General features: G+C 44.3%; 2 protein-coding genes across 2 annotated transcripts; both read right to left on the bottom strand.

Annotated features, from left to right (window-relative positions):
• Positions 1–11,351: 11,351 nt before the first annotated feature.
• LOC136197581 (piggyBac transposable element-derived protein 4-like) lies at positions 11,352–12,365 on the bottom strand. The gene has a single exon (XM_065987374.1). It carries the CDS (start codon positions 12,363–12,365, stop codon positions 11,352–11,354), a length of 1,014 nt encoding a protein of 337 aa, XP_065843446.1.
• A 5,402-nt stretch (positions 12,366–17,767) lies between these two features.
• LOC136197580 (uncharacterized) lies at positions 17,768–20,348 on the bottom strand. The gene is made up of 10 exons (XM_065987373.1): positions 20,177–20,348; positions 19,729–20,127; positions 19,555–19,674; positions 19,429–19,504; positions 18,779–18,983; positions 18,613–18,730; positions 18,329–18,469; positions 18,005–18,275; positions 17,888–17,948; positions 17,768–17,833 (listed from the first exon to the last, which is right to left on the bottom strand). The coding sequence occupies exons 1-10, from the start codon at positions 20,346–20,348 to the stop codon at positions 17,768–17,770; spliced, it is 1,629 nt and encodes a 542-aa protein (XP_065843445.1).
• Between the last annotated feature and the right edge of the window lie 3,377 nt (positions 20,349–23,725).

Here is a 23,725-nt window from a genome sequence, read left to right as displayed (position 1 = left end):
GAACGTTGCATGCCTTTGCAACGTGCAACGTGCAACGTTCAACGTCCAACGTTCGTCCTGAAACGAAAGTGTTTCAGAAAATATGAACGACTGGTTCACATTTGATAAGCTATCTGCCATCCGCAAGCGGGGTTGTGACGCTTTTTTTGCATTTATTTATAATGCCTTATGAAGTAGGTGTACAGTCATGCGCCAGATGTAAGAGTAAATATCTTTAGTTTGCGAATTGTAGAGCATAAATTTTCTTATAGCTGCCAAATTCAATACTTATCACACCAATTAATTAATTATGCTCTTAGCTGTCATTCTATTATGGAATATTTATATATGAAATGTTATTCTTTGGTTTTTAACGATTTTAGTCGACCAATACACTACCTCGCCACTCTCAGTTGGTTATTAGATAATTGCAGTACGTGTACGGTGTGAGTGCCAAATTTCTTTTTTAGTGCTTCCGGAATTTTCTTTTCAATTTTGTTTACTCTATTTGAGTGCGGAAAATATATACGCCTTTTGCAAGATGAAGGCGCTAATGTGTCAATTATGTGGTGAACATTACCTTAGGTGATTTTTCAATTTTGCGAATCTGAAGAAAAATGCTTACAATGCCAGACAGGTTTCTTTAGAGCACATTCGAGCACATATCGTACAAATGTTATCGAATGATGAAAGTATGAAATGGCTGTGCCAGTGTATAAGATCAGCTCAGCTAACGCACGCCATTAATTAAAAAAAATTAACGGTTGCAGTAGTGCATCTTTACTGGCATGAAGAGCGGTGTTTAATATTTGCCATTGGAATGTAATTATTAGCAAGCTATACAAAGAGTCAGGCCCTAATTTTTTCGTTATTTATAAACAAGTTTAGTACCGCAATTGTTATATTTTGAATTTGTTGTAACTAGCTTGTATTTTCTGATTTTACTACTGCATTTCACTGAAAGACTATTCTTTTAAAGGGAAATACTCCTTATTTTTTTGCTCGCTTGACTCTAACTTTGATAGCGTCTTAAAAAATTCAACATCGAATTTGTAATTATTTTTTAGTACGTCGTTTTATAATAACTTGAGAAAGCAGTATCAACGTGAGACATTTTGTAAATAGTATGCAGCGTTCAACGTGCATCCTTAAGACAATAATTAATGCATGCTATGTTTATCGTGCAACCTGCATCGTACAACGTTGACTGTGCAACGATGAATGTGCAACGTTGAATGTGCAACGTGCAACGTGCAACGTACAACGTGCAACATTCAACGTGCAACGTGCAAAGTGCAACGTGCAAAGTGCAAAGTGCAACGTTCAACGTTCAACGTTCAACGTGCAACGTGCAAAGTGCAACGTTCAACGTTCAACGCGCAAAGTGCAACGTTCAACGTTCAACGTTCAACGTGCAAAGTGCAAAGTGCAACGTTCAGCGTTCAACGCGCAAAGTGCAACGTTCAACGTTCAACGTTCAACGTGCAACGTGCAACGTTCAACGTTCAACGTGCAACGTCGACTATGCAATGTTGCACGTTAAGCAAGGAGCAGATGATTTTTGATTCAAAAGCCAGAATTTATCGATGGGCTTAACATAACATTATTTTTTGGATGTACAGCCAAGTTCGTTAGTCTACGTTAACGTGTACGCAACAAACAAGTAAACATTCACAAGGTATATTTAGACTTGTCTATTGCGCTTTACATACTGTGTAAATGCAACGGCCAAGCGACACGCTTCGTTGGGCTCCAGCTCCGACAGGGCATCAACTGTCCAGTGGCGATGACGTAAATATGTAGCGCAAACTGTAAAGAGTTCTTCGGGAATATTGTGTCTTTCCGATGCGTTGTTTGTCACTATCTTCCCATAGGCAATAACATCGCGTACAATTTGTTTTTTGCAATCTTCAGCTCCTACGCATTCAAACGTGAATTACAATTCGTTATCCGTCGCAGCGTAATTTATTTACCGTATTCCTAAAGAGGTCATTTGGAGAGCTATGTCGCTGTACGGTGCGTCCTCGTTGCCTACGAATAATGTGATTGTTCCATCGCGACGCGAAAGAATCCAAATCTTTTTGAAGTGTTTTCATGAGAATTAGTCTCATTGAATCGCTAAAATTACGCATACATTCGACTGTAGCCTGGTTGGAAGCAATGGGTACCGCTCTATTTTATTTGAGAAATCAATTGTACCGCTGCTCTGCATACCCTAGAAATTACGTCATCATTACACATAACGTACTCTTTTTTTATTATTATTATGCATTATTATCCTACCTTAAAGCGCAATAGCCACCATTGCGTGAAAAATCGTTTCAGAAGTGACCAAAATGCTTCTATTCGCTGATTAAAGACAGATCTTCCGTAGTGATAACTTCTAGGGCCCGCAAATTCATCTCTTCCATCGTGGCGCTGCATCATTTGCAAAGTAGCAAGCACCGTGTTCTCTGTACCGCGATCCGATCGAAGTTGTGTGGGACACACTGTATTAACGTTAGAATTATTAAAAGGTTTCGAAAAATATAAATATGAATTTTTACGTTGGTACTTTTCGCAGCACTTAATGTACAAATCAGCCACTTGACGCGGATTTTTATTACTTGATAAAACCCGCAGCCAAAGTATTTTACGAGAAAATCTGTGAAATAAAGTAGAAATTTCCATGCGTGTTGATAGCTAACACTAACCCGTCAATGGCACCGTGAATATCAAATCCAAATGGTTTCAGCTTATCGTAGCCAACAACATGCCATACAAAATTTGGGCCCTATGAATTGACATTGTAAAAACCTCGACCACGTTCATATTGGTGAAACTCACTTTGCTGTGGTAAATTCGTCGGCGAAATCGGTGAATCTGACGTGACTGAACACCGTCCTTGTCTACAATAGCCAAAACTTGACGAACGGTTTCTCTGTTGAAAAGATGATCCGTGGCTGCCAAAGATAACAGAGAGTAATTAGGAACACGTCCGTGACATTGATGCCTAATAAGGCTCCACATTTGTCGGTATCCTACATTGGCATTGCAGGTTCTGAGTTGCCTCTACCCAGTGACGTACAGGAGGATGTAATAATGCAATGGCTTAAGCATAATTGTAACATTTATGGCTCGAACTATTTCATTGAATGGGGCTAAGGCGCCCAAACGACGTGTCAATCTTTCATTTCGCAGAAATCTCTTCAAAGTAGACAAGCTAATGCGTCAATATTGTTGCGAGGGCTGAATTGCGACAATGCACTGGTAAACCTTATACGGATGTTGTGGCGAAAAGACAAATACTTCAATATGGTAACGTAACGTTTGCCGCGGATGAAGTAGCGTCGAATTAGTCGTGCAACGACCAGAGAAACCTAGTAAAACCCTGTAACACACCAAATTGTGGAGTTATGAAGTACGAGTGCCATCTTTTATTTTCCTGCACATGCGCACGTCATACAACTCCATCGCTTCGTCTTTTCTTCACTTTCTTCTCCCTAAGATGAACCGAAAGAAGATGGGCAAAGAGGAAAAGCTTTCAAGCGTTTGTGTCGAGAAGAATGGGAGTCGCCAACTGTCAGCGACGACGAAAGCAAGCGTGGGTGACATTTTTTGCCTCATTACCATTCTACTTCGCTTTACACTTCCAGATCGAACGGAAGAGGAGCTCGAAAGCTTGAGCAAATACTATTCCGAACTGGAAAAAACGAAGAAAGCACCCGTCCATGCCAAAGGTCGAAGAGCTGAGGTTGACAGCGCCAAAGAGCAGGAAACGTCAACGGTAATCACTTTTTCGTACGAAAATCACGAATTATCATGGGCGTAATGGATGGTCGAAGTGTCCATCTTACCAAGGCAGTTCGGATTGTCGTCCAAGGGGGTACCCTGCTTAGAGATAATAAAAAACGACCCCAAAATAGAACCAGATATGATGATTCCGACGAAGCATTTGAAGGACAGCACGACATGGTTAGAGCTGAAAAAGGAATGTTACAAACTATTTTTTCGCAGTAAGAAAATGTACGAAAAAGGACGATACGTAGGTTTGACCATTTCATCGTTATTTTTATACTTTATAAATCTTCATCATGTTTTATAAATCTCATGCTTTTCCAATCAATCAACAAGAAGGACAAAATTGTTGGTGACAAAATTATTGACCCGTCAACAAAGCAAAGCGTACCTTTTACACTGGGACTGATGAAGAAGGCGAACGCAAGAAAGCTTCTCACCATTTTTGTAGCCATGCCGCAGGGCAAAGCAATTTTTTGGCGTGAAATTGTAACACATATTGCTGGCAAAATACAGAATTTTGCCATGAAAATGAAAATGGTGGAGAAGACAATGATGATGACGATGAAGTCCGTGTTTTACAATCAATACATCCTTGGAAAGAAGAGAAGGAAAGTGAAGGTACTGTACTAAGAAACGTACTAGTCAAACACTATTTTTTGACCAACATAGAGACTTTTACGTGCACGGCAGAAGCAAATGAATGCGTTGTCGGTTAGTTCTAACTACTGTGACATTCAAATTGCGCTATTTGGTGAACATCACCTAGATTTGACGAAGCCTGATACGAGATTCAAATTTGAACGTTTTGACACTGAAGTATCGCTGAAAGTTAGACAGGAAGAAGATAAGCCGCAAGGTACGATGGAGCTGAGGTATCCACTTTCCCACATATAGCATTTTTTACAAAGGTAAAGTCGTGAAAGCAGACATGCTGGAACATCGAACCTGCGACATTTTCAGTACTACGCTAAGTACGTACTTTTGGTCATGTCGAAATTCTGTACGTAGAGAGAGAATGTCGAACTTTGCGAAATGCTAGGCCGCGGTGGCTTCGGCGAAGTCTACAGTGCTATCATTGATTTTGGGGTGTACGCGGCAAAAGTGATTCCGGTTGACACTGAGGCACTTCCCAGAAAAGAAGCAAAAATAATGGCGTTAACTTAAGATACAGCTGCAATTAATTGACAAGTGTGTTCTGACAACTACTTTTAGGCAACTGAATCATCCTAACATTGTGAGATTCTTCGGCTACTTCTCAGACGAGAAAGGAGTGATTCTGATCACGGAAAAAGTCAACGGGACTGATTTGGGACGTCTCCTTTTTAGCAAGAATCCATACGTAAGTGTTTAGCTCGTTTTTCTTGAATGTGCCAAATGGCAATTTTTAGGCATTTGAGACCGCCGACAAGAAGGTGGTGGCTATAGGAACATGTTCGGGTCTTGTCTATTTACACAGCAAAAAGATAATTCATTTTGACGTCAAGCCGCAAAATCCGTCAGTCTACATTCACGTCACAGACCACGTGACCGCCGCCATTTTGTGTACCTTCGCGCAGGCAGACAAACGCGTTTCCTGCCGCGAATCTTCAGTTTCGCTCTTTCGATAGTCGATCGTAAGCTACCTTACCTATATAGGTACCACTCGAGGGAATTCTGGAAGCGATATTTCGCTCGTAAGAGTTGAAACGCGGGTGGGCGTGGCTCTCGTTCGGCGCTTTATTGGCCGTTCCTCGCCCAAAACGGCAGCTATGGATTTTTTGGGTATACTACTGTTACGCCCGGATAGGTATGCTTTATTTTTGCTTAGAACGCTTCGCCTTTTCCTTCTTACAGTGACTACAGTACCATTTACCTTTTGGCACCCTCTTTAGGCCCGTGCATCGCAGGTGCAGCCACTCATAGGGACAGGATTCGCTGTCGCATCCAATCATGTCGTTGTTGTCTTCTTCTCCGCACGGGCATTTGGCAGCGACAGTCGCTGGCTTCTCCTTTCGAGCCTCAGCCTCTTTCTTCATCTCTCGAGTCATCAGCTCTTTCATTACATGATTCCGCCAGAATGTTTCTATCTCTGGGATGCATCTGAAGAAAGATATTATTCCCGTTGCTTCTTTTATTGTCAAATGCACGTACCTTGTCTTCCAGGAATCGTCTGCATATAGTCTTTCGACAGAGGCGCCCTTAGTCGTTCATACGACGAAATCGGCGTACAGGCTTTGGGTAACGTAGAGTTGTTGCTGCACCTGCAAAGCAATTATAAAGTTTTACCGGACGTTTTCTCAGCTTTACCTGATAGTAGTATTTGTGATTTTGTTTTAGCTTTCCGTCGGGATTCAAAAACGTAGAAGCTTCCGATGCCATCTTCTCCACTGGGACGTCGCGATAGCTGTAAGGGCATTTAATTTCAAGCACTCCTTTACCGCAGCAAGAGCACCATATGAGACCGTCAGGTGTGGCGGCAATGTACGGTCGAGATTCATCAATGTATAATCCACATTGGGACACAACTAGATCTTTGTGCGTGGACATTCTGACGTACTCTTTTAGGCCATTTTTCTCGTTCTCTCTTCCCCACTGTAGCGCAGGGACGTTCGAAAGTGCCTTTTCCTCGTCAGAAAAGCATATTTTTTCATCAGAGATCGAGACGGATTTTCTTTATTGGTGTGAACTGCGTCGTAGGATATGGACGCTGTCACCCGTCCAATTTGCATGGAATGCCACACGATAGATTCTTATGTGGGACAAAAAAAATCTACTGCTGTGGCACTGTTCGACCTCACCGGAAAGAATTTCCAAAGCAACTTCGAGCGTTGCCGAAAAAGAAAGATGTGCGCAGAGGCTTTTACCGGTATCTTTGCCGACGACACATGATGGCATGCGTTTGGTTCGACAGGCGTTTTGTATTTCTTTTGTCGACTGCCCATGTGCCTAGGCTCGAGGACGGAACTATTCCTACAACGAAACGGCAAGATGGTCGGAATTCTGTCAACGTTGAGTGTCCTTCTCTTCTGGAGCCTTATATTGCCAACATGAGGGGCGTTGACAGGGGCGACCAAATAACGGCTCTCTACAACATTGGAAGGAAAAGCAGAAAACCCTGGCGACGGATTGCATTTTATTTGCTCGAAGCAGCGGTATTGAATGCTTTCATTGTGGAGAAACGGCTCGATCCAGAAAGAGAAGGAGCTAAAAGGGATTTTCGGTCTTTTCGTTTGGAACTTGGCGTTGCACTCGTAGGAAAGTTTTCGGGGAAGAAACGAAGAGGCAGAAAAAGGCAGCGTCCGGACATAAGGCTTGACACTTCACTTTCTCATCTTCCAATTTCCGAGGGGAAGCGTCTTCGATGCGTCTGCTGCAGCGAGAAATCCCGAAAAGCGAAAGCCCGAAAAGTGACACCCCTCCCCAATTTCCGTCACGAAGTGTACACTCGCTGCACAGCTTGCGACGTGCATCTTTGCATCGCGTCAGATCGAAATTGTTTCCACGAATATCACACGTCGAGTAAGTTGTGAACGACGACGAACGTGCAGTTTATTTGGTTGCGTTTGCGAATGGTTGCGTTTGCGAATAATTCTTTGCGTTTTTGGTGTCTCAATGTTGATTTGAGTTGACTTCCGGTTCGCCTGACTAAGAAAATAATTTATGATACGCGAGAAAGTTACCGGAATGCAGCGATTGGAGAAGAAAGAGACAGTTTCGAAGACCTGCGAATATACGGTGAGCCCTACTTAGAATTTCTTACTTATAAGGAAGCCTAAGTCTTTTATTTCGTTGCTATGACAACAAAATCTTCAATAGCATTCTTCTTTAGACTCTTACGAATTAGATTGACAAAGGTTGCTAGGTGCTATTAGGTCTCGCTGGCTCGCAATTTTGAATGTCGCGCGTGACATGCGCATTTCCTGTGACCGGAAATGAATTAATTTGACTTCGAAAGGGTTAAGATTATTGTGAACTGTCCGCATTGTTAAAAAAGCCAAACAATGGCTGAAATGAGGGAACACGTTGATAATTGCCCGTACAGAGTGCAAGAGTATGCGAGGCATAACGGATGTATAATACATATCGTCTGACTAAGGAAATTTGTGATTAGAACCGAAGAGGCCGCCGAAGATCTCGACGTTGGCGACTACTCGCTCGATAAGCTCTAAGAGGACAAACGAAAAGGAGAGAAAAGCGACCGCAATGACGAGGACAGCAAATCTGAAATGTCAGTTTTGCCGCTTTTTCCGACCACTACCACTGTGTCACCAATTTACTACTGTATAGACACTTTATTGATATGACTGGGGACGATGGTGACGACAACGAAGAATGCTCATCACCTCAGCACGAATCTTTAGATGAGTTCACTGATGCATCAAAGAGTATCGAGATTCCGTTACACTTCACTTCAGTTTAGGGCAATTCGCCTCGCTCAAGACAACGGACCTGTGCCATCTACAAACGACGAGATGCAAAATACAGTAACAGTTCCCGATGTAGACATTGACCTCTCGGAAGACAATATAGCTGAACTGTCCCGCAGAGTTTGTCCCGCCGATCCTAGCACTGTACACGGTCTAAATCATTTTGTTTCTGCTAAGCAGTTTGTTTGTTAAATATTAGCGCAAGGTCGGCATCAATAAATCAGAGAACCGTAGAGTCTTTCCGGTTAATAGAGTTTGGGTACCCTTTCATTAAAATACGTTTTCCAACTACATGCGGACACAGCATAGCGGCAACTTTCCTTTTCTTTTCGTTTCACAGAAAGAACTAGGACTGTTGTTAAGGGATCGACGCAAAAAACGAGGAAAAGTGCTTTTGCACTATCATGAAGGAGTACTCGATCAGCATGCATGCGATCGACTAATCCTTCGACGAAATCTTAGAGAAATTATGCTACTATCGTTGCGCGTTTGCGAAACAATGCTACGTCTTTCTAATTTTAAATTCCGCCGACAAGTCTTGGGGAGGGTCACGTGGGAACCTTATGCGTGGGTGAACTGTGTGACAGGCAGCAAAAAGTTGAAAGCTGTATTCTCAGAGTTCTTTTAAGTGATGATAAATGAGGTTTATAACAGTATCCTGCATTCTCTGTTTAGCGCCTTTCTTGTTGCCAACTGTTAGAAGCGCCGGCGCTTGACTGCTTCAATCATGAAGCGTAAAACGCAGCCAGAGTTTCATTCCTGCCTCTTTTAGCTGATCTACCCACGTCTCTTAAATTTACCATGGTCCTTTTCATCGTTTTCTGTTCCTCCAGAACGTTGAGAACATGACTTGACATTGCCTCTGTTGTCGTCTGAAGATTGCCTATCATCTGATTAATATTGTATTTGTCAGTAATATTATCAGAATTGGCTTTACTGGAAACGAAGAGTTGTGAAGCAACGTAAAACGCCTTCACGAGATTGGTCGAATACAGGTACAACTCCGTCGAGATTGACATTCAATTATGTACGCAATATTTTTACATTTATACGCAACAATCCAGGAAAGAAGCAGTCAGTATTATTTCAGGACTAAGACACTTTTTATAGAGGACGAGGTACGCTGATTAATACCCGCTCTAGCTTTACGTCGGGGTCGGTCAGAAAGAGGTTTTGGAAAGATTTTTTGTTCTTTTCGCACTTTCTGGCGAGAAAATAAATGTATCCGCGAGGTACAAGTGTCTGCAACTCGCTCCGCCTAGTAAAGTATAAATTCCGTCCGCTGGAATTTTTACTCCAGTAGACGTATTATAAATTCCGCCTGCTGTAATTTATACTTCGCCTAGTGAAGTATAAATTCCGCCTAGTGGAATCGAATGATAGTTCAGTTAGTGTTTCGCGTAAGTTTACAATTAATTAAACGTAATGGTGCTTTTAGTAGTGTTTGCACAAAAATGTTCTACTTTAGTTTAAATTGGTTGGAAATTAAGTTACTGCCTGTAGAATTACCACTTCTTCCACCACCGCTACCTGAGTTTGGCGACTATCTTCAGGGTCGGATCCTATCTAAATTTATTGTTGATTACCTTCGTGATTGGTTCTAATTCTCTCTAGCAACCCTACCGCCACCACCATCGCCACCATCACCACAGCCTCCGCCACCACTACCAGCACCGCACCGCGGAAAAGTTTCTCACAGTAAGATCCAATTTAACGTTAATTAAAACTGCGTGAATTGTTTTAATTCTCACCAGCAATTGCATTAAAACAAGAGAGTAAGTTTTAGCATATGTATTTAGGCTGGTTTTCTTTCAAGTTTCGCGTATCAAAAGTTTACAAGGACGTAAGAAGAAAGTTTAGATACTTATTTATACACTGACTTTAATTTCTCTAAAGGAATAATTGTGGAAGCCGCGGCAGTACGTATGTCCTTGTAATTTACGTATTGATTTTCTCTTTTCATATTATAGTTCTACATTAGCTAGTTGGCATTTCTATTTTTAAATTGTCTTGGACTATTTTTGAAATAGTCTTTGACTTATTTAAAATTGGCTTGGACCATTTTAAAATCGTACTAGGCGATTTATAAAATTGTTTTGGACGATTTTTAAAATTGTATTTGGCAGTGATATTATCAAAATAGGCTTTACTGAACAAGAAGGGAAAACCGTACAACGCCTTGACGCAATTGGTCGAGTACAGGTACAACTCCGTCGAGATTGATGTCAATTGTGTACGCCATTTTCTACATTTAGACGCAACAACCCTCCATCAAGGACTCGGGAAAAGCCTTGAAAGAATGCGACAGATTTTATGGAGGTAGCGTAAATGCGAGATCTGCCTATTATTAGCCCGAAGCCAGAAACACGCTTTCTAAAGAACTAAATCTTTTCTTCACGTTTTTTCTGACCCGTGAATAAAATAAATGCCCGAGGTACAAGTGTCTGCAACTCGCTCCGCCTAGTGAAGTTTAACCCTTTCACCGTAGTCAATAGACCTGCGCAGAAGACTAAGCGCGGGAAGTTTGAATAATGGCCAACATGGGCGTCTTTTCACCTAGCAAAGGTATATTTTTTTGATCAGCGAAACGTTTTACATTCAGCGGCACATGTCCGGTTGCCATAGTAACTAATTGAATTTTTTGTTGTTTATTTTTTTTTGAAGAAGCACAACTTACACGACATCAAAAATCATAGACGTGAAATGTTAGATCTCCTTGGTTGTATGGTATTCGTAGAAGCAGTTCCTTTTACCGCAAATGCAGAGATGAACCTTGCAGACAGAGCATCGTATACTCGTCTGGCTTCGGGGAAGACGCTTACTACTACAGAGAACGCAATTTCGGCTCCTTTTCTCCTCATCGAATACGGGAAGATGCCCCAAAGCAGGATTTAGTCGCAATTCAGGGTGGTCGTCTTGCACCTTCTTTCCGCGCGCGCAAAATCCGCTAATCAGCTGCTCTGCTAGCTCCGTTTTGAATTCTTTCATGTCTCTTTTCCTTCGCCCTTTTAGGTGGTGACGCTCGTTGAAATGCCCTTCGATAATGTAGCAGTTTAGCATTGAGCATTCCAACAAATAGAAGAAAATTCTCTTCCATGCCTTTACACTCTTTCGGCCCGAACCGTAGAGAGCAACCATCTGATCACCCCTATCAACCCCTCTCATGTACTTGACGTAATCTGGCAATTAAGGCGGGGGACACAACACGTCAACTTTTCTTGCGCCGTCTCGACGTTCTGTCGTCGCGATAGTGAAGTCCGGCAGACTGGGAAGATGTGATGTTGACAAAAAATAGACGTATCTTCTGTCAAACCAGACGCCTGCGGTCAATGGCCCCTTCGACAGGTGCTTGTAAAAGCCTCTCCTTACCCTAGACTTAGTAGGAAGTTGCGATTTTGCCAGCTCTTTAGGGCAGCCCTTCCTGCTTATTCGAAGGGTACCAGTGGCGTAGATGTCATACCCATGTAGAGTCATGTACAGGTCCGGGCTTGTATAATAATTGTCGGTATATAAGACAGGACCCTTGTGATGAAAGTCCTCGACGAGATCAAGCACCGCTTGCGTACAAAGACCTACTTCAGGATATTGGGTTTCAACCGATTTTTTCGTGTAGATGAAGAAACGCGTGATGTATCCGTTGGTTGCGTCGGCGAGGACAAAAGCTTTGATTTCCCACTTATGGGGTTTATCTTTCATGTACTGTTTTATTCCCCATTTCCCTTTGAAAGGTATCATTGCTTCATCGACCGTTATGTGCTTGCCCACTTGATACAAATCTTTGAACTTCAAACCGCAGTGGTCAATCAATGGACGAACTTTCTGCAGTCTGTCATGTTGACTCTCATCGCCGGGGTTGCGCGGCAGATCTTGTGTTCGATCCGAGATGTGGAGAAATCTGCTGATTTGTTGGTATCGAACAGATGAGAAAACTTCGGCGAGGTCTGTGCGGAGATACTTGCACGACTCTTGCCAATAATCCTCGAGTCTTGGGAACTTTAGAATGCCCATCAAAATGGTAACTCCGATAAATGCCTTCATTTCCGGTTTTGTAACTGGTGCCCAGGGACGGCCAACAGTTTCACTTTGCCCTCGCTTCCACTCCGCATAGTTGTTGGTGTTGGCGACAATCATGTCCCAAATTTCTTCTGTCGAAAAAGCGAAGAGCACCGGCGTCGCCAGGAAGTGCAATTTCAGGGCCATTTCGTTCGTTGAACTCCATCATTGGATGAGGAAAGAACTCATACCATCGCGAAGGAAATAAATTATCAAAATCGACGCCTGTAGTAAAATTTAGTCACAAACGTGACAGACGTTGAACTGCAAAAAAAGTGGGCGTTACCTGAAGGAGACGGAGGCTCGTCATCGCACTCCATTTGCACTGTTTCGCGTTCGGGTGATCGATTCGCACGCCGAAACTGTTGTTGAGGAACTTCCTCAGGCTCCGAATCGTTCCATTATTCGCTTTCGGCAGTTTCCGGTTCGTAAGCTAGGACAACATCCGTTAGTAGGAATTTTTTGAAAACTTCTTCAGAAACCTTACCATCCAAAGGATCGAATCGCTCTTCTATGTCGTCGTCTATGTCTTCTGCTTCCAAAATCGCGTATCCAACCATTCTATCGAGAGTTCGAGCGTGACACGCCCTTCTACTCGCCATGTCTGACATGCGATGACGTCAGTCATGTTATTTCATAGTAACCGGGTTCAAATCTATGCGCACACGCGTTCAAGCACATGTTGAGAGGCTCCCGTATGCGTTTAGTAAGCTTTTCATGTACAGTACAAATCCACAGAGATACAGGGTGCGTGCGCTAACACTGACTAGCCAGTAATCAACGGTGAAAGGGTTAAATTCATTCTGTTGGAATTTTTACTCCACTAAGCGGAGTATAAATTCCGCCTGCTGGAATTATATTTCACCTAGTGGAGTATAGAGTGAGCTTATTCGCAGAAACGAGCCGTAGCGCACTCTAAATACGCCTATTAGTGTAGTCTTGTGCGTTTTTATATTCTATTTTATATATTATTCTATGTTATATTATAATGATATTTTTTGATATTAAAGGTAGAGTAGTTGGACGTGCAATGACGCAAACGAATGTGATTTGAGTGCTCATGCAATGTCCGCATATTAGTGATGCACGCACTAAACTGTATATTAGTGATGCACGCACATACTGTATATGTGTGTTACAGAGGTTGGTAGATGCTCGTTTGTGGACTACTGGAAGTACTTAGGTCTAAGTCGCGCAGGGAGCACTGTGGCGAGGGGAACCTCTGTACACAAGAAAAGTAGTTTTGCATGTAGTTTTAATAATGATGCACTCATACTGTGGTAGAGGTTATAGGTCAGTGTATTTACTCGGCAATGGTGCCAATGTGACTGTCGTGACACCGTAACGTAGAGGAACTTAACATCGCGTGACATTGCGATAATTGGGGCAACGCGGCATTATGGCAGCGTGGCAACGTGGACAACGTGGACAACGTGGAAAACGTGGCAACGTGGACAACGTGGCAATGTGGCAGCGTGGCAGCGTGGCAGCGTGGCAATGTGCATGGCGCCGTGGCCGCCCAGCTGCCACGGTGCCACACTCAACCCCTGAGCTAGAGAAATGGCTTGTACTCTTGGGAAATGTGTTCGTGAAAGTAGTGTGACAGTGTGGCAGAAAAAGTTTAGTACATCTTCTGCCAGTACAAACTGAGTGATGCTCCCTGGCGCAATATCGTTAGCGCATAGCATAGGAGGAATCGGATGTCATTTTCCCAATGTTCAGCTCCCCCGTTGCCACGGTGCCACACTCCTCTGCCTCTAAAAGTTTACTGTCATACTGCAACATTGCCACAATGCCCCATGCCATGCTATCACGACTACATGGCAACAGGTACTATGAAAGCTGTGAAAGTCAACAATGGCAGGATTCAGTCTGGGCAGACCCTTACTAATTTTTTTTTTAGGAAGGAAAAGTAAGGTCGCTTGAACGGTCAAGCCGCAGAATAGGCTGCGGCCCAATTAAGGACGAGAAACGCTAATCGAATACCTCTTTTGTGTCAAAACAAGACCACCTTTTCCATCAGTTTCGGTCGACATCTTCTTCGAGCTTGCTAGCGCGCGCAACTAGATATCATATTCACGACGTACATAAAACAGATCAAAAACACAGTACGACGTGAATTGGACGACGTTACGCAGAACACAGTGTCCAAAAAACAAAACTCAACGATGAAAATCGGGATGAAGTTGATCCAGGAGGCGATCCGCCTCGCTCCTTTTCTTGCGCTTCGCTGCCGAGTCTAAACAAAGGCGCAAGTTAGTTGGACTGTTGGGCGCCTATTTCATAAACATGAACCGTTTCCCGGCGATTCCTCTGACGATTTCTTCTTCTGTGGATTGTTCAAGCTCCCTGAATCTAAGAATTCGCTATGATAAGCAGGTTTCTTTCGAAGTACAACGTACCTGATGAAAGTTTCTTTCTTTTCTCTTTTTCTTCTTTGCATTTCCGGAATCGTCGCTACGTCTTCCAGTAGCCGCCACTCCAGCGTTGCCGCTGCCACTTCCAGACGTCGTTCCGGCGTCGCGTCTTCCAGTAGCCGCCACTCCAGCGTTGCCGCTGCCACTTCCAGACGTCGTTACGGCGTCGCGTCTTCCAGCAGCCGCCACTCCAGCGTTGCCGCTGCCACTTCCAGACGTCGTTCTGGCGTTGCCGCTGCCACTTCCAGACGTCGTTCCGGCGTCGCCGCTGCCACTTCCAGACGTCGTTCCGGCGTCGCGTCTTCCAGCAGCCGCCACTGCAGCGTTGCCGCTGCCACTTCCAGACGTCGTTACGGCGTCGCGTCTTCCAGTAGCCGCCACTCCAGCGTTGCCGCTGCCACTTCCAGACGTCGTTTCGGTGTCTTCCGCGTCTGTCTCAGCTGCCTCAGAGTCGTCGCAATTCTGCGCCGAAGGTCCGAGGAGCTCTTCACAGTCGGATTCGTTCAAAGACTGCCGTCCATCTTGAATCACTAACAATAGCAAAATTTTCTCGTGTTTTACTCAGATTATTTTGGTTTTGGCGTTTTACCAGACTCAAGTCTTTTCTGATCTTTCTCAGAAAAACAGCCGAAGTAAATATGGGGACTTCGCACTTTGACTGTTTCATTATTGACGAAATATCTAGCAGCTTGCGTCATACCCATTGAGGGTAGACGATTACCTTTTCGCTGTAGAAACATCTGCTTCATGGTCGTTGAAGTAGTCTCAGGACGCTGCTTTATATTCGCTTCTTTCATGTACCTGCCGAATACATCATAATAAATTGCCAGACAGTTCTTGTTGGCGTGGCTTCTGCTTTTAACGATTTTTGAAAACGATTGCACCTAAATAAATAGAGTACTGCACGTTGCTAAAAAGGCCACAAGAAAGATCTAACTTCAAGCGATTCCAAGCGGAGAGTCACGGCCGTTGCGCAAATTGTTTCGGCCAGAACAGTAAGAACGCGGTCATACTGAATCGTTTCCACAACTGTTGCTTGCATCTCGTCAATCTGAGGGCAAAGAGGAGTAAACGAATCCCAAACAAATGTCTTCGGCACGCCGAGATCATTAGCAATCTAGAATCAAACGAGTTGACATACAAGTAAGAGTTCTCACACGTTCATTACTTCTGTTGCAAACCACAACAAGTCAGCGTACCCATTCCAAACTCGTTCTATGCATCGTGGTAGAAGAGGAGCGACGGTGTCTGTCATTGATGACACGGAATCAGCTCCTTCATTGACGTACCTAAAAACAAAATGAAGAACGTTTAAGTTTGCACACGCGATCCCAGTCTTACCTGTGCCCAAGACTAATGAAATAGGATACCGCTGATGAAGATTCATTAAATAAAGCTCTTAAAATGCGCTGGCTTTCTCTTTCTTCCGGCGTTTGCTGCTTTATTTGCTCGTTCATGGGGATGATCACCCATCGACTCAAAGTTCTAAAATTGCACTTATTATTGTAAACGTCTCCTCCCAGTTGTAGCTCTTATTCATACCTTGCCCTGTCTCCCAGGTCCATGTTTGAGGTCACCATGAACGAGCATTGGGGAGTTTGATTTCCTCTTTTAAACGTCGAATACGTCGTTTCATTATAGACGTCTACGAGCGCGTCATCGACTTCCGAAAGTTCTTTCGGATCCTCCACTAGAAATCCAATCGTAGTTGTGCTAGCTTTTGCGACTAAATTTCTAGGCGACAGCTTTCCAAAGACACGCTGAAAGACCGTATTTTAATTTTTAAGCCAACCATAAAATATCTGCAACATCTCACCGAGCTCAGTCCTATGCAGCTAAGTGCCACTTTCGCCATCGTGGTCTTGCCGGTCGATACTCGACCATGAAATAACACAACAGGAGCGTTTCCTCTCTTCTCTTTGATGACGTTTGAATGCATCAGCATTGCAGCGCCCGCGAGTGCGATGTAAACAATTCCTATATTGCATTATTACTATCAATAAATTCAACGCAAAGGATGTTTTTAAAAACCTTTCAGATGCGGCATAGCGCTAATAGCTGCTTGAGACAATCTGGATACAATGTCCAAGCAATGGCTGGGATGAACCTTTGGAAAAGCCACTTTAGGCAAAACATCCTTCGATCGAAGTCGAACGACAATCAACACATCCTCCGGTTCGACTAAACATCCATCGTCGCGAAAGACAATCTATGAAGAGCTTGAGCGATTGAATTGCGTAAAATTTTCAAAACCTTTTCATCTATAATCCATAGATATTCGTCCCTCACTTTTACTCTTCCAATCATGGTGACGAGTTTGTAGGTTCGTCTTGTCTCTTTGCTTTCATATGCGCCCAGCTGCCTCTGAAAATACTTGCTCAGTTCGGAGCTTGACAGCATTGAATAAAGGACGCCGTCTTCAGCCTGAAACTCCTTATTGATAGCTTCTTCAAATAATTTTGCGTTTCGGAGAGTAATCGTAGTCATGAAGCACTTCCTATCAGAGACAAGAAATCATCATAGCGCCCACTTCGGCACGTGACTATGATGGCATGCTGACGCAATGCCAACAGAGCCATATATGTCTCTGACAACGGAAGCGTGACGTAACCGTCGCAAAGAGCGAACACGCGGCTTACTTGCGAGGGCCATCTGGCGCCTTTTTCACATCGAGGAGAAATCCGTGTTCAGAGGTGTCCTTTCCGTGGACGAATGCCTCGATCGTGTAGGAAAAATTAGTTTTCTCGCTGTACTGCTTCTTTTCAGTGGTTTTGGGTGACGTGCCTATAGCTCCCCCGCTTTCCATTATACGCGACATGACGTTAGTCTGCGTTCAAAAACATTTATGCAGTTTGTACCGTTGTAGTATCTGCGCCCTGACGCTATACGACTTACACAGTTGAAAAACTTTTTTCGGAGACGGGAGGCGGCGTTCGGCGCGCAGAGTACTGAAAAGAGCACAGAAACGAGCAGGAACCGAACACGCTGTCGCACGAAAAGAAGGCGAGGTGTGAAGAGGAATGTGCGCCTGCGCAGTTCAGAAGCATGCACGCAGGTGTGACGAGGAATGCGCGTCTAAGTTAATATAAAAGTTGGAGAGACGCTTTATTCCATACCCCAGTTCGGCAACTTTTAGGGCTGGGTCACACTTTTGGTAGGATTAGGCGACGCGTAGTCGTGCTCATCCAAAGCAATTCTCTAAAATGTACGTTGAGAAATGAAAGGAGACATTCAAACAGTCGAACGCATTACCATGCGGCCTTCTTCGTACAGCGAGCAATTCACAGCATAAGCTTCGTCAAAATTCGGCGCCCTGATCAATATTGATGTATGAGGTTATAGGACAACTAGGCAATTAAGTATTTCTACCTCATCGAGCGATCTTTCTTTCTTGATGGAGGCTTCCTTTTAAAACGCTGCACCGTCTTGTCAACATTACTTGATGTTGTGGCAGCCGCAGAGAAGTGCTCCACCCGTCGCCGTTTTGATGACTGCAACGTTGCATCTATTTGCTTTAGCTGAGTAAGCACTTTCTGTAAGGTCGCTGACGTGTCGTCGCCGCCGTCGTCGTCGTCATCGAGCCTTTCCGTTATAGACGAGCAAAGTCGCCTAATCTGGTCTTGCGTTGACTCACTACCACCTGTGATTGATTTATTGCTTTAGTGAATTATTTGAACGCACACGTTGCCGTACATGAGCGTGTAAGACGACTTCCTCTTTCCTCATTCAGTGACGAGAAAACAATGGTCGTCTCAGGTGCAGAAACGCTATCCTGCAACGCTTCGCTTATCCTTGTCGCCGTTACAACCTTATGAATGTGCTTGCATATGTGACCTACACAAGATGGTGACGCAATAAGTATATAATATATATATACATATATATATATTATATATATATATATTATTGTAGAGTTGTGCTTAATTAACCTGTAGCGTAATCGAAGCACGAACATGAGTACATATGCCGGCACACACAGCACTCCTTGCACACCAGACGGCAATTATCTTCGCTGCAGATGGCGGCGATTTGCGTCACAATATATCGGTGCGTCTCCCGGTGAGACTCGACTTTCCATGACGTCTCAGTTTCACGCTGAAAAAAATATCACCTAAAATGCATTTTAGTCTTCCCCTAGCTCACGATAATGTCCGCATCTGGTATTTCGGTGCCTCTTTGGTGCCGCTCTTCTTCCTTCCTTTTTTTTGCTGTGAGCTTGAAGAAGTACGATTTTCTCGCCGTATCCATGTATTCGTCTTGCTCCAAACATAGCAACGCTTGCAATAGAACGTCAACTCGGCGATTCGACTTGCTTTGTAAATACACTTTCTTGAGCTTTGCGTGATAGCTGAAAACGTACACATTTTACCCGTAGATATGAAACAGCGGTAGCTGCTTGCCTTTCAAGAATCATGTTCGTATCCGCGTCTGCGTGGTCGTAGTTTCGGTATGCCAGTGACCATTTTTCTTCGCATATGCAACATTAGCTAATGACACAAAGGGTTTTGCATTTTGCCATAGAAAACGTACCGGGCCTGTTTTCATAATAAGACTGAAAGTATTGGATGAATCGAGGACAACGTCTTTGCCATTTCTCGACAAATCCTTTCATTTTAACAATAAAAGCTTCCCGATCCCTTTCGCGCATCAGAATGTAGATGGATTTGTATACTTCTTCCGCAACTTCACCATCTTTTATTCTGCTGTGAATGTTTGTCCGAAGTGCTCTACAACGTCAAAGCGATAAAGAAAAGTTTGCTAATTTAATTAGTAAGCTTTATTCCTGCTTGAACCTGTCAACGTGCCAGTGACAGATGTGATTCACGCTCGGTCCGTAGACGTTCTTTATGGACTGAGAAAGAGCTTTGTCTGCACAAAAATTAATTTGAAAGTACGCTAAGTGATTGTATTACACTTGCCGTCGTCGGTCATCACGGTGGTTATCCTAACTTCGGGACTTGTGTTTTCAACACACGATAGAAAATGAGTAATGAAGCGTTCTTCTTCCCGACTGCAGAAGCACCAAGACACCGTTTTTCCTAAACATTTAAATAGTAGTTATTTAGAGAAATCGCTATTGACAGTAAGCGCACCTTGCCCATAGTCATCCACTACCATCATTGTAATCAATTTGTAGCCATACGCATTCGTTCCGTGTGTGCTGTCAATGCAAATCACGGTGGAAGCAAACAATTTGTACATGTCCTTTTGGTGGGCGGTCTGAAGAACGAGGATGAAATCTTCTTCTCGAAAGTTGCCCAATGCCGTCCCCAAAGGCTTGTACGAAAGAACCGAACTGTACTCTTCCTCCTTCAAATTGCTTACAAGAATATCGACGGCAGTAGCGTCATCCTTATCCAACCGGTGGCTGCCTCCAACGTTGAAAGACAACTCAATGTTCCGCAAATCCTGCATCGTCAGGAAATGCCTTCGGGACACACTGTCACTGAAAGCGCTTCTACTTTCTCTTTCTGCGACTTCCGAACGAATATCTAAATGTCAATAGTATGTTGCAGATAACTTGAGAGAAATTCATGATACCTTTCAGAATCTTATTTTTAGGAATTCCACTGTGCAATTTATCCGCAACTTCTTCGCGAACACTTTGCGGCAACGGAAGAAACTTTTCTTCAAACACAGTAGGATTGTGGTTGGTATGAGCAGTGATGAAAATGACGTCTATTTTCCCATCAGCCAATTTTGTCACAGTCATTCTGCTGACACAAGCAGTAGCCGGCAGTTTACAACTTTCAGCTCTACGTCGCTTCCGTTCATTGCCATCACTCGTTCGTCTAGCACCATCTCGGCAACACACATAGTACAGTACTTCAGAGTCGCTTTGCACTGTGGACAGAGAGAGCAATTTCGGACGACGAGAAGCACCAAAGAGGACCAATTAACGAACCTTTCGGTGTAGCTGCTCCTCGCTGCTGAACATAACGCACATGGCCTGTTCCCTCTAGCTCTTCTTTCCAATTCAAGAAATCCGCAAATGAAGAAAAACTTTTCGTAACTATACCTAAATTGATGTCTTCATTTGCACATTTAAAGTACTGTATCGTAATTATACTTACCGGGATCAATTGAGTGTTCGTTTTCCAGGTGTCGACAAAGTAAATCGGCTCGATAGAGCACTTCGTCACACCCCTCGACCGGACAAATGTGACGGCCTTTCCTCGCTGGTGAGTGGCCATGCGACTTTTTCATGTGTCGCTGCAGAATGGCCTTCGTGGTGTACACTTTTCCGCATTCGACGCATTCGTGCACAGCTTCCTTGTCCGTTATTGACTCAGATGAATGAACAGATGGTGCCTGCGACATCGCTACACGTGCTAGAAGACCGTGCAGAACAGTATTTTTCTTGCGCTACATCGAGCGCGCTAGTCTCGAGACTGCCACGCTGCCACAGGGGGCAAACCCTTTTTTGGTTATTGGACATTACTGTTACACAATACATGAGAGCCTTTTTCTAACCCGCTGTATTGTAACGGGCGGGTTCATCCTCTACTTAGAAAATTGTACACTTTGCCTATCTCGTAACCAAAAAAAGGACATCGGCATCCTTCCGCCAATTAAACTCCTTTACCGTCACGCTGCCACAGAGCCACAGTGCCACAGCGCCCCATGTATTGTTATCACGGCAGGCTCTAAAACTATGCACAGGAAGCGTGACATACTTTGGCGACAAAAACAGGCAGCGACGATCCTGCTAAAACAATGACCGGAAGAGGCTGAACCCTATAAGGTCGTTGCTGCCTTCAGTTTCTCTCCGTTGCCTTTTCCGGTCGCCGTGTTAAAATTTAGTTGTCGCCTCTTTCCGACTGCCATGTTGCTACATTGCCACCGCGCCCCATGCCAAGCTATCACGGCTAGATGTAACAGGTACTACCGCTGGCGACCGAAAGAGGAAGCGACGACCCGACTTAATTTAATAAAACAACGACCGGAAAAGGCGGAACCCTATATAAGGTCCTTGCTGCCTTGGTCGCCACTGCCTGTTCCGGCCCCGGGCTAAATTTTTGGTTTGTCGCAGCCTCTTTCGTTCTGGGGTTGACTGCCACGCTGCCACATTGCCGCAGCGCCCCATGCCTAGCTATCACGGCAGGGACAAGTATTATGACATTAGGCGCTAGCGGGCAGCAATGAACCTACGTTGGTGACCTTAATCTGGCGACCGAAAGAGGCAGTGACAGCCCTACTTTAATAAAACAACGACCGGAAAAGGCGGAACCCTATGACGTCGTTGCTGCCTTTCTCGCCATTACCTTTTGCGGTCGCCGTGCTAACATTTAGTTGTTGCTGCCTCTTTCGTTCTTGGGTTGACTGCCACGTCGCTTCCACCGCGCCCCATGCCAAGCTATCACGGCTAGATGTAACATGTACTACCGCTGGCGACCGAAAGAGTGACGACCCGACTTCAATAAAACAACGACCGGAAGAGGCGGAACCCTATAAGGTCATTGCTGCTTTTCTCCGTATGACCTTTTCCGGTCGCCGGTATAGGGCTGTCACTGCCTCTTTCTTTCTTCGTTTTACAGCGTCGCGGCGTCTTCCCGTCGCTTAGCAGCTCTGCACGCTCGACTCCTATGCATCTTTTGGCTCACTACAAATACATTACACTTTTTGCCAGTATTTCAAGCTTAATTAATTAAGTTGGCAGACTGCCTCACTGCCACGCGACCACAGGATGGCTTTCTCTATTTAAAAACAGTGCAAGGTCTTTCTCTCAGTAGCGGTGCCATTAATTGCCACTGTGGCAGTGAGGCAGCATACGTACCGTACGTATTATAGTCCGATCGGGAGTGTTGTAACAGTATCACAATGTTGTTTTTGCAATACGTATTCGTTTCTGCTGGTATGAACGAAAACTTTGCAGCAGTTCAAAGCAGCAGTGAAGGAGCTCTGCTTTCCGCATGCATGAGAAGCGGTGGCGCAAGTAGACAGGTTGTCTTGCATTACATCACGCTTCTGCACCTTAAAATTTTGCTGCTTTTCTTCTATATAATAATGGTTCTGGTTGTACGATAAGGTCAATCGAGTTTTAACGCAAAACTCACTTTGGCTGCTTGCAAAACTGCTGCACTCTGAAAAAGGATATCCGTGTAATGTAATAGCACAACGTGCATGGAAAGTATGGCATCTGCAGCCTTGTTTCTTACATTTGCGCTAACCTATTGAGGAAAGCACGAACGGGATTTTCTAACAGAAATACCATATTGCATTAAAAATTAACAGGCATCGCTTCGTGCCGCGAATGCAGGTAGCAATGATTTCGCAAAAGTTGAAATCAGCAGTAAAGGAGCCTGCTGTATTTACGGTGCAAAAGCTTACACAGTAAAGTACACAAGACAACTTGTGCCGCCGACTTTCACGAAGTTTACTTTCTTCTGCGAGAAAGAGAGTATTGCACTTTGCAGCTTCAAGACTGCTTTTTTACTGCTGCTACAGAACAAAAATTTTCTTTCTTACATGTTTGCTTCGGTCTTCACTACTTTTCAACGTTGTAACTTTGCCACGTTGCACGCTGCCACGCGACTACGTTGCCACGTTGCCACGTTGCCACGTTGCCACGTTGCCACGTTGCCACGTTGCCACGTTGCCACGTTGCACCGGTGCACCGGTGCACCGGTGCCACCGTGCCACCGTGCCACCGTTGCAACGCTGCAACATGGCGTGTTGCCAACGCCGCATTGTTTTCATGACATGAAAATACTAGTAACAATTACACATACTGCTTTTACATGTATTAGCATCATTTGTGTAGAGTATACCAACAGTGTGTATATTGCCACACTGCCACAGCTACGCTGCGCTACGGACCCACTGTTATACACTGTTCAAAGAGGATTCCTGCTGAAATGATGCTATAAAGTACCAAGCGGCAGCAGACCGCACACGGGTCATGCATACCTAGAAAGAATGCCCCATTTGCCACGTTTACATTGGAGCCCCCTCTAATTCTTTCGTTCGAAATGCAGGAAATGGACATGCCACAGTTGCCGCGTTGATACTAAAGCCACTCTAAGGACTTGGTGCAACTACAGCAATAGGACACGAAACTGCTACGCCATATGCCACGCTGCCACTGTG

This window comes from Oscarella lobularis, chromosome 17, assembly GCF_947507565.1.
Source record: "Oscarella lobularis chromosome 17, ooOscLobu1.1, whole genome shotgun sequence".
NCBI lineage: Eukaryota > Metazoa > Porifera > Homoscleromorpha > Homosclerophorida > Oscarellidae > Oscarella > Oscarella lobularis.
Note: the sequence above shows the minus strand (reverse complement) of the source record. Positions and strands in the feature narration are given on the sequence as shown.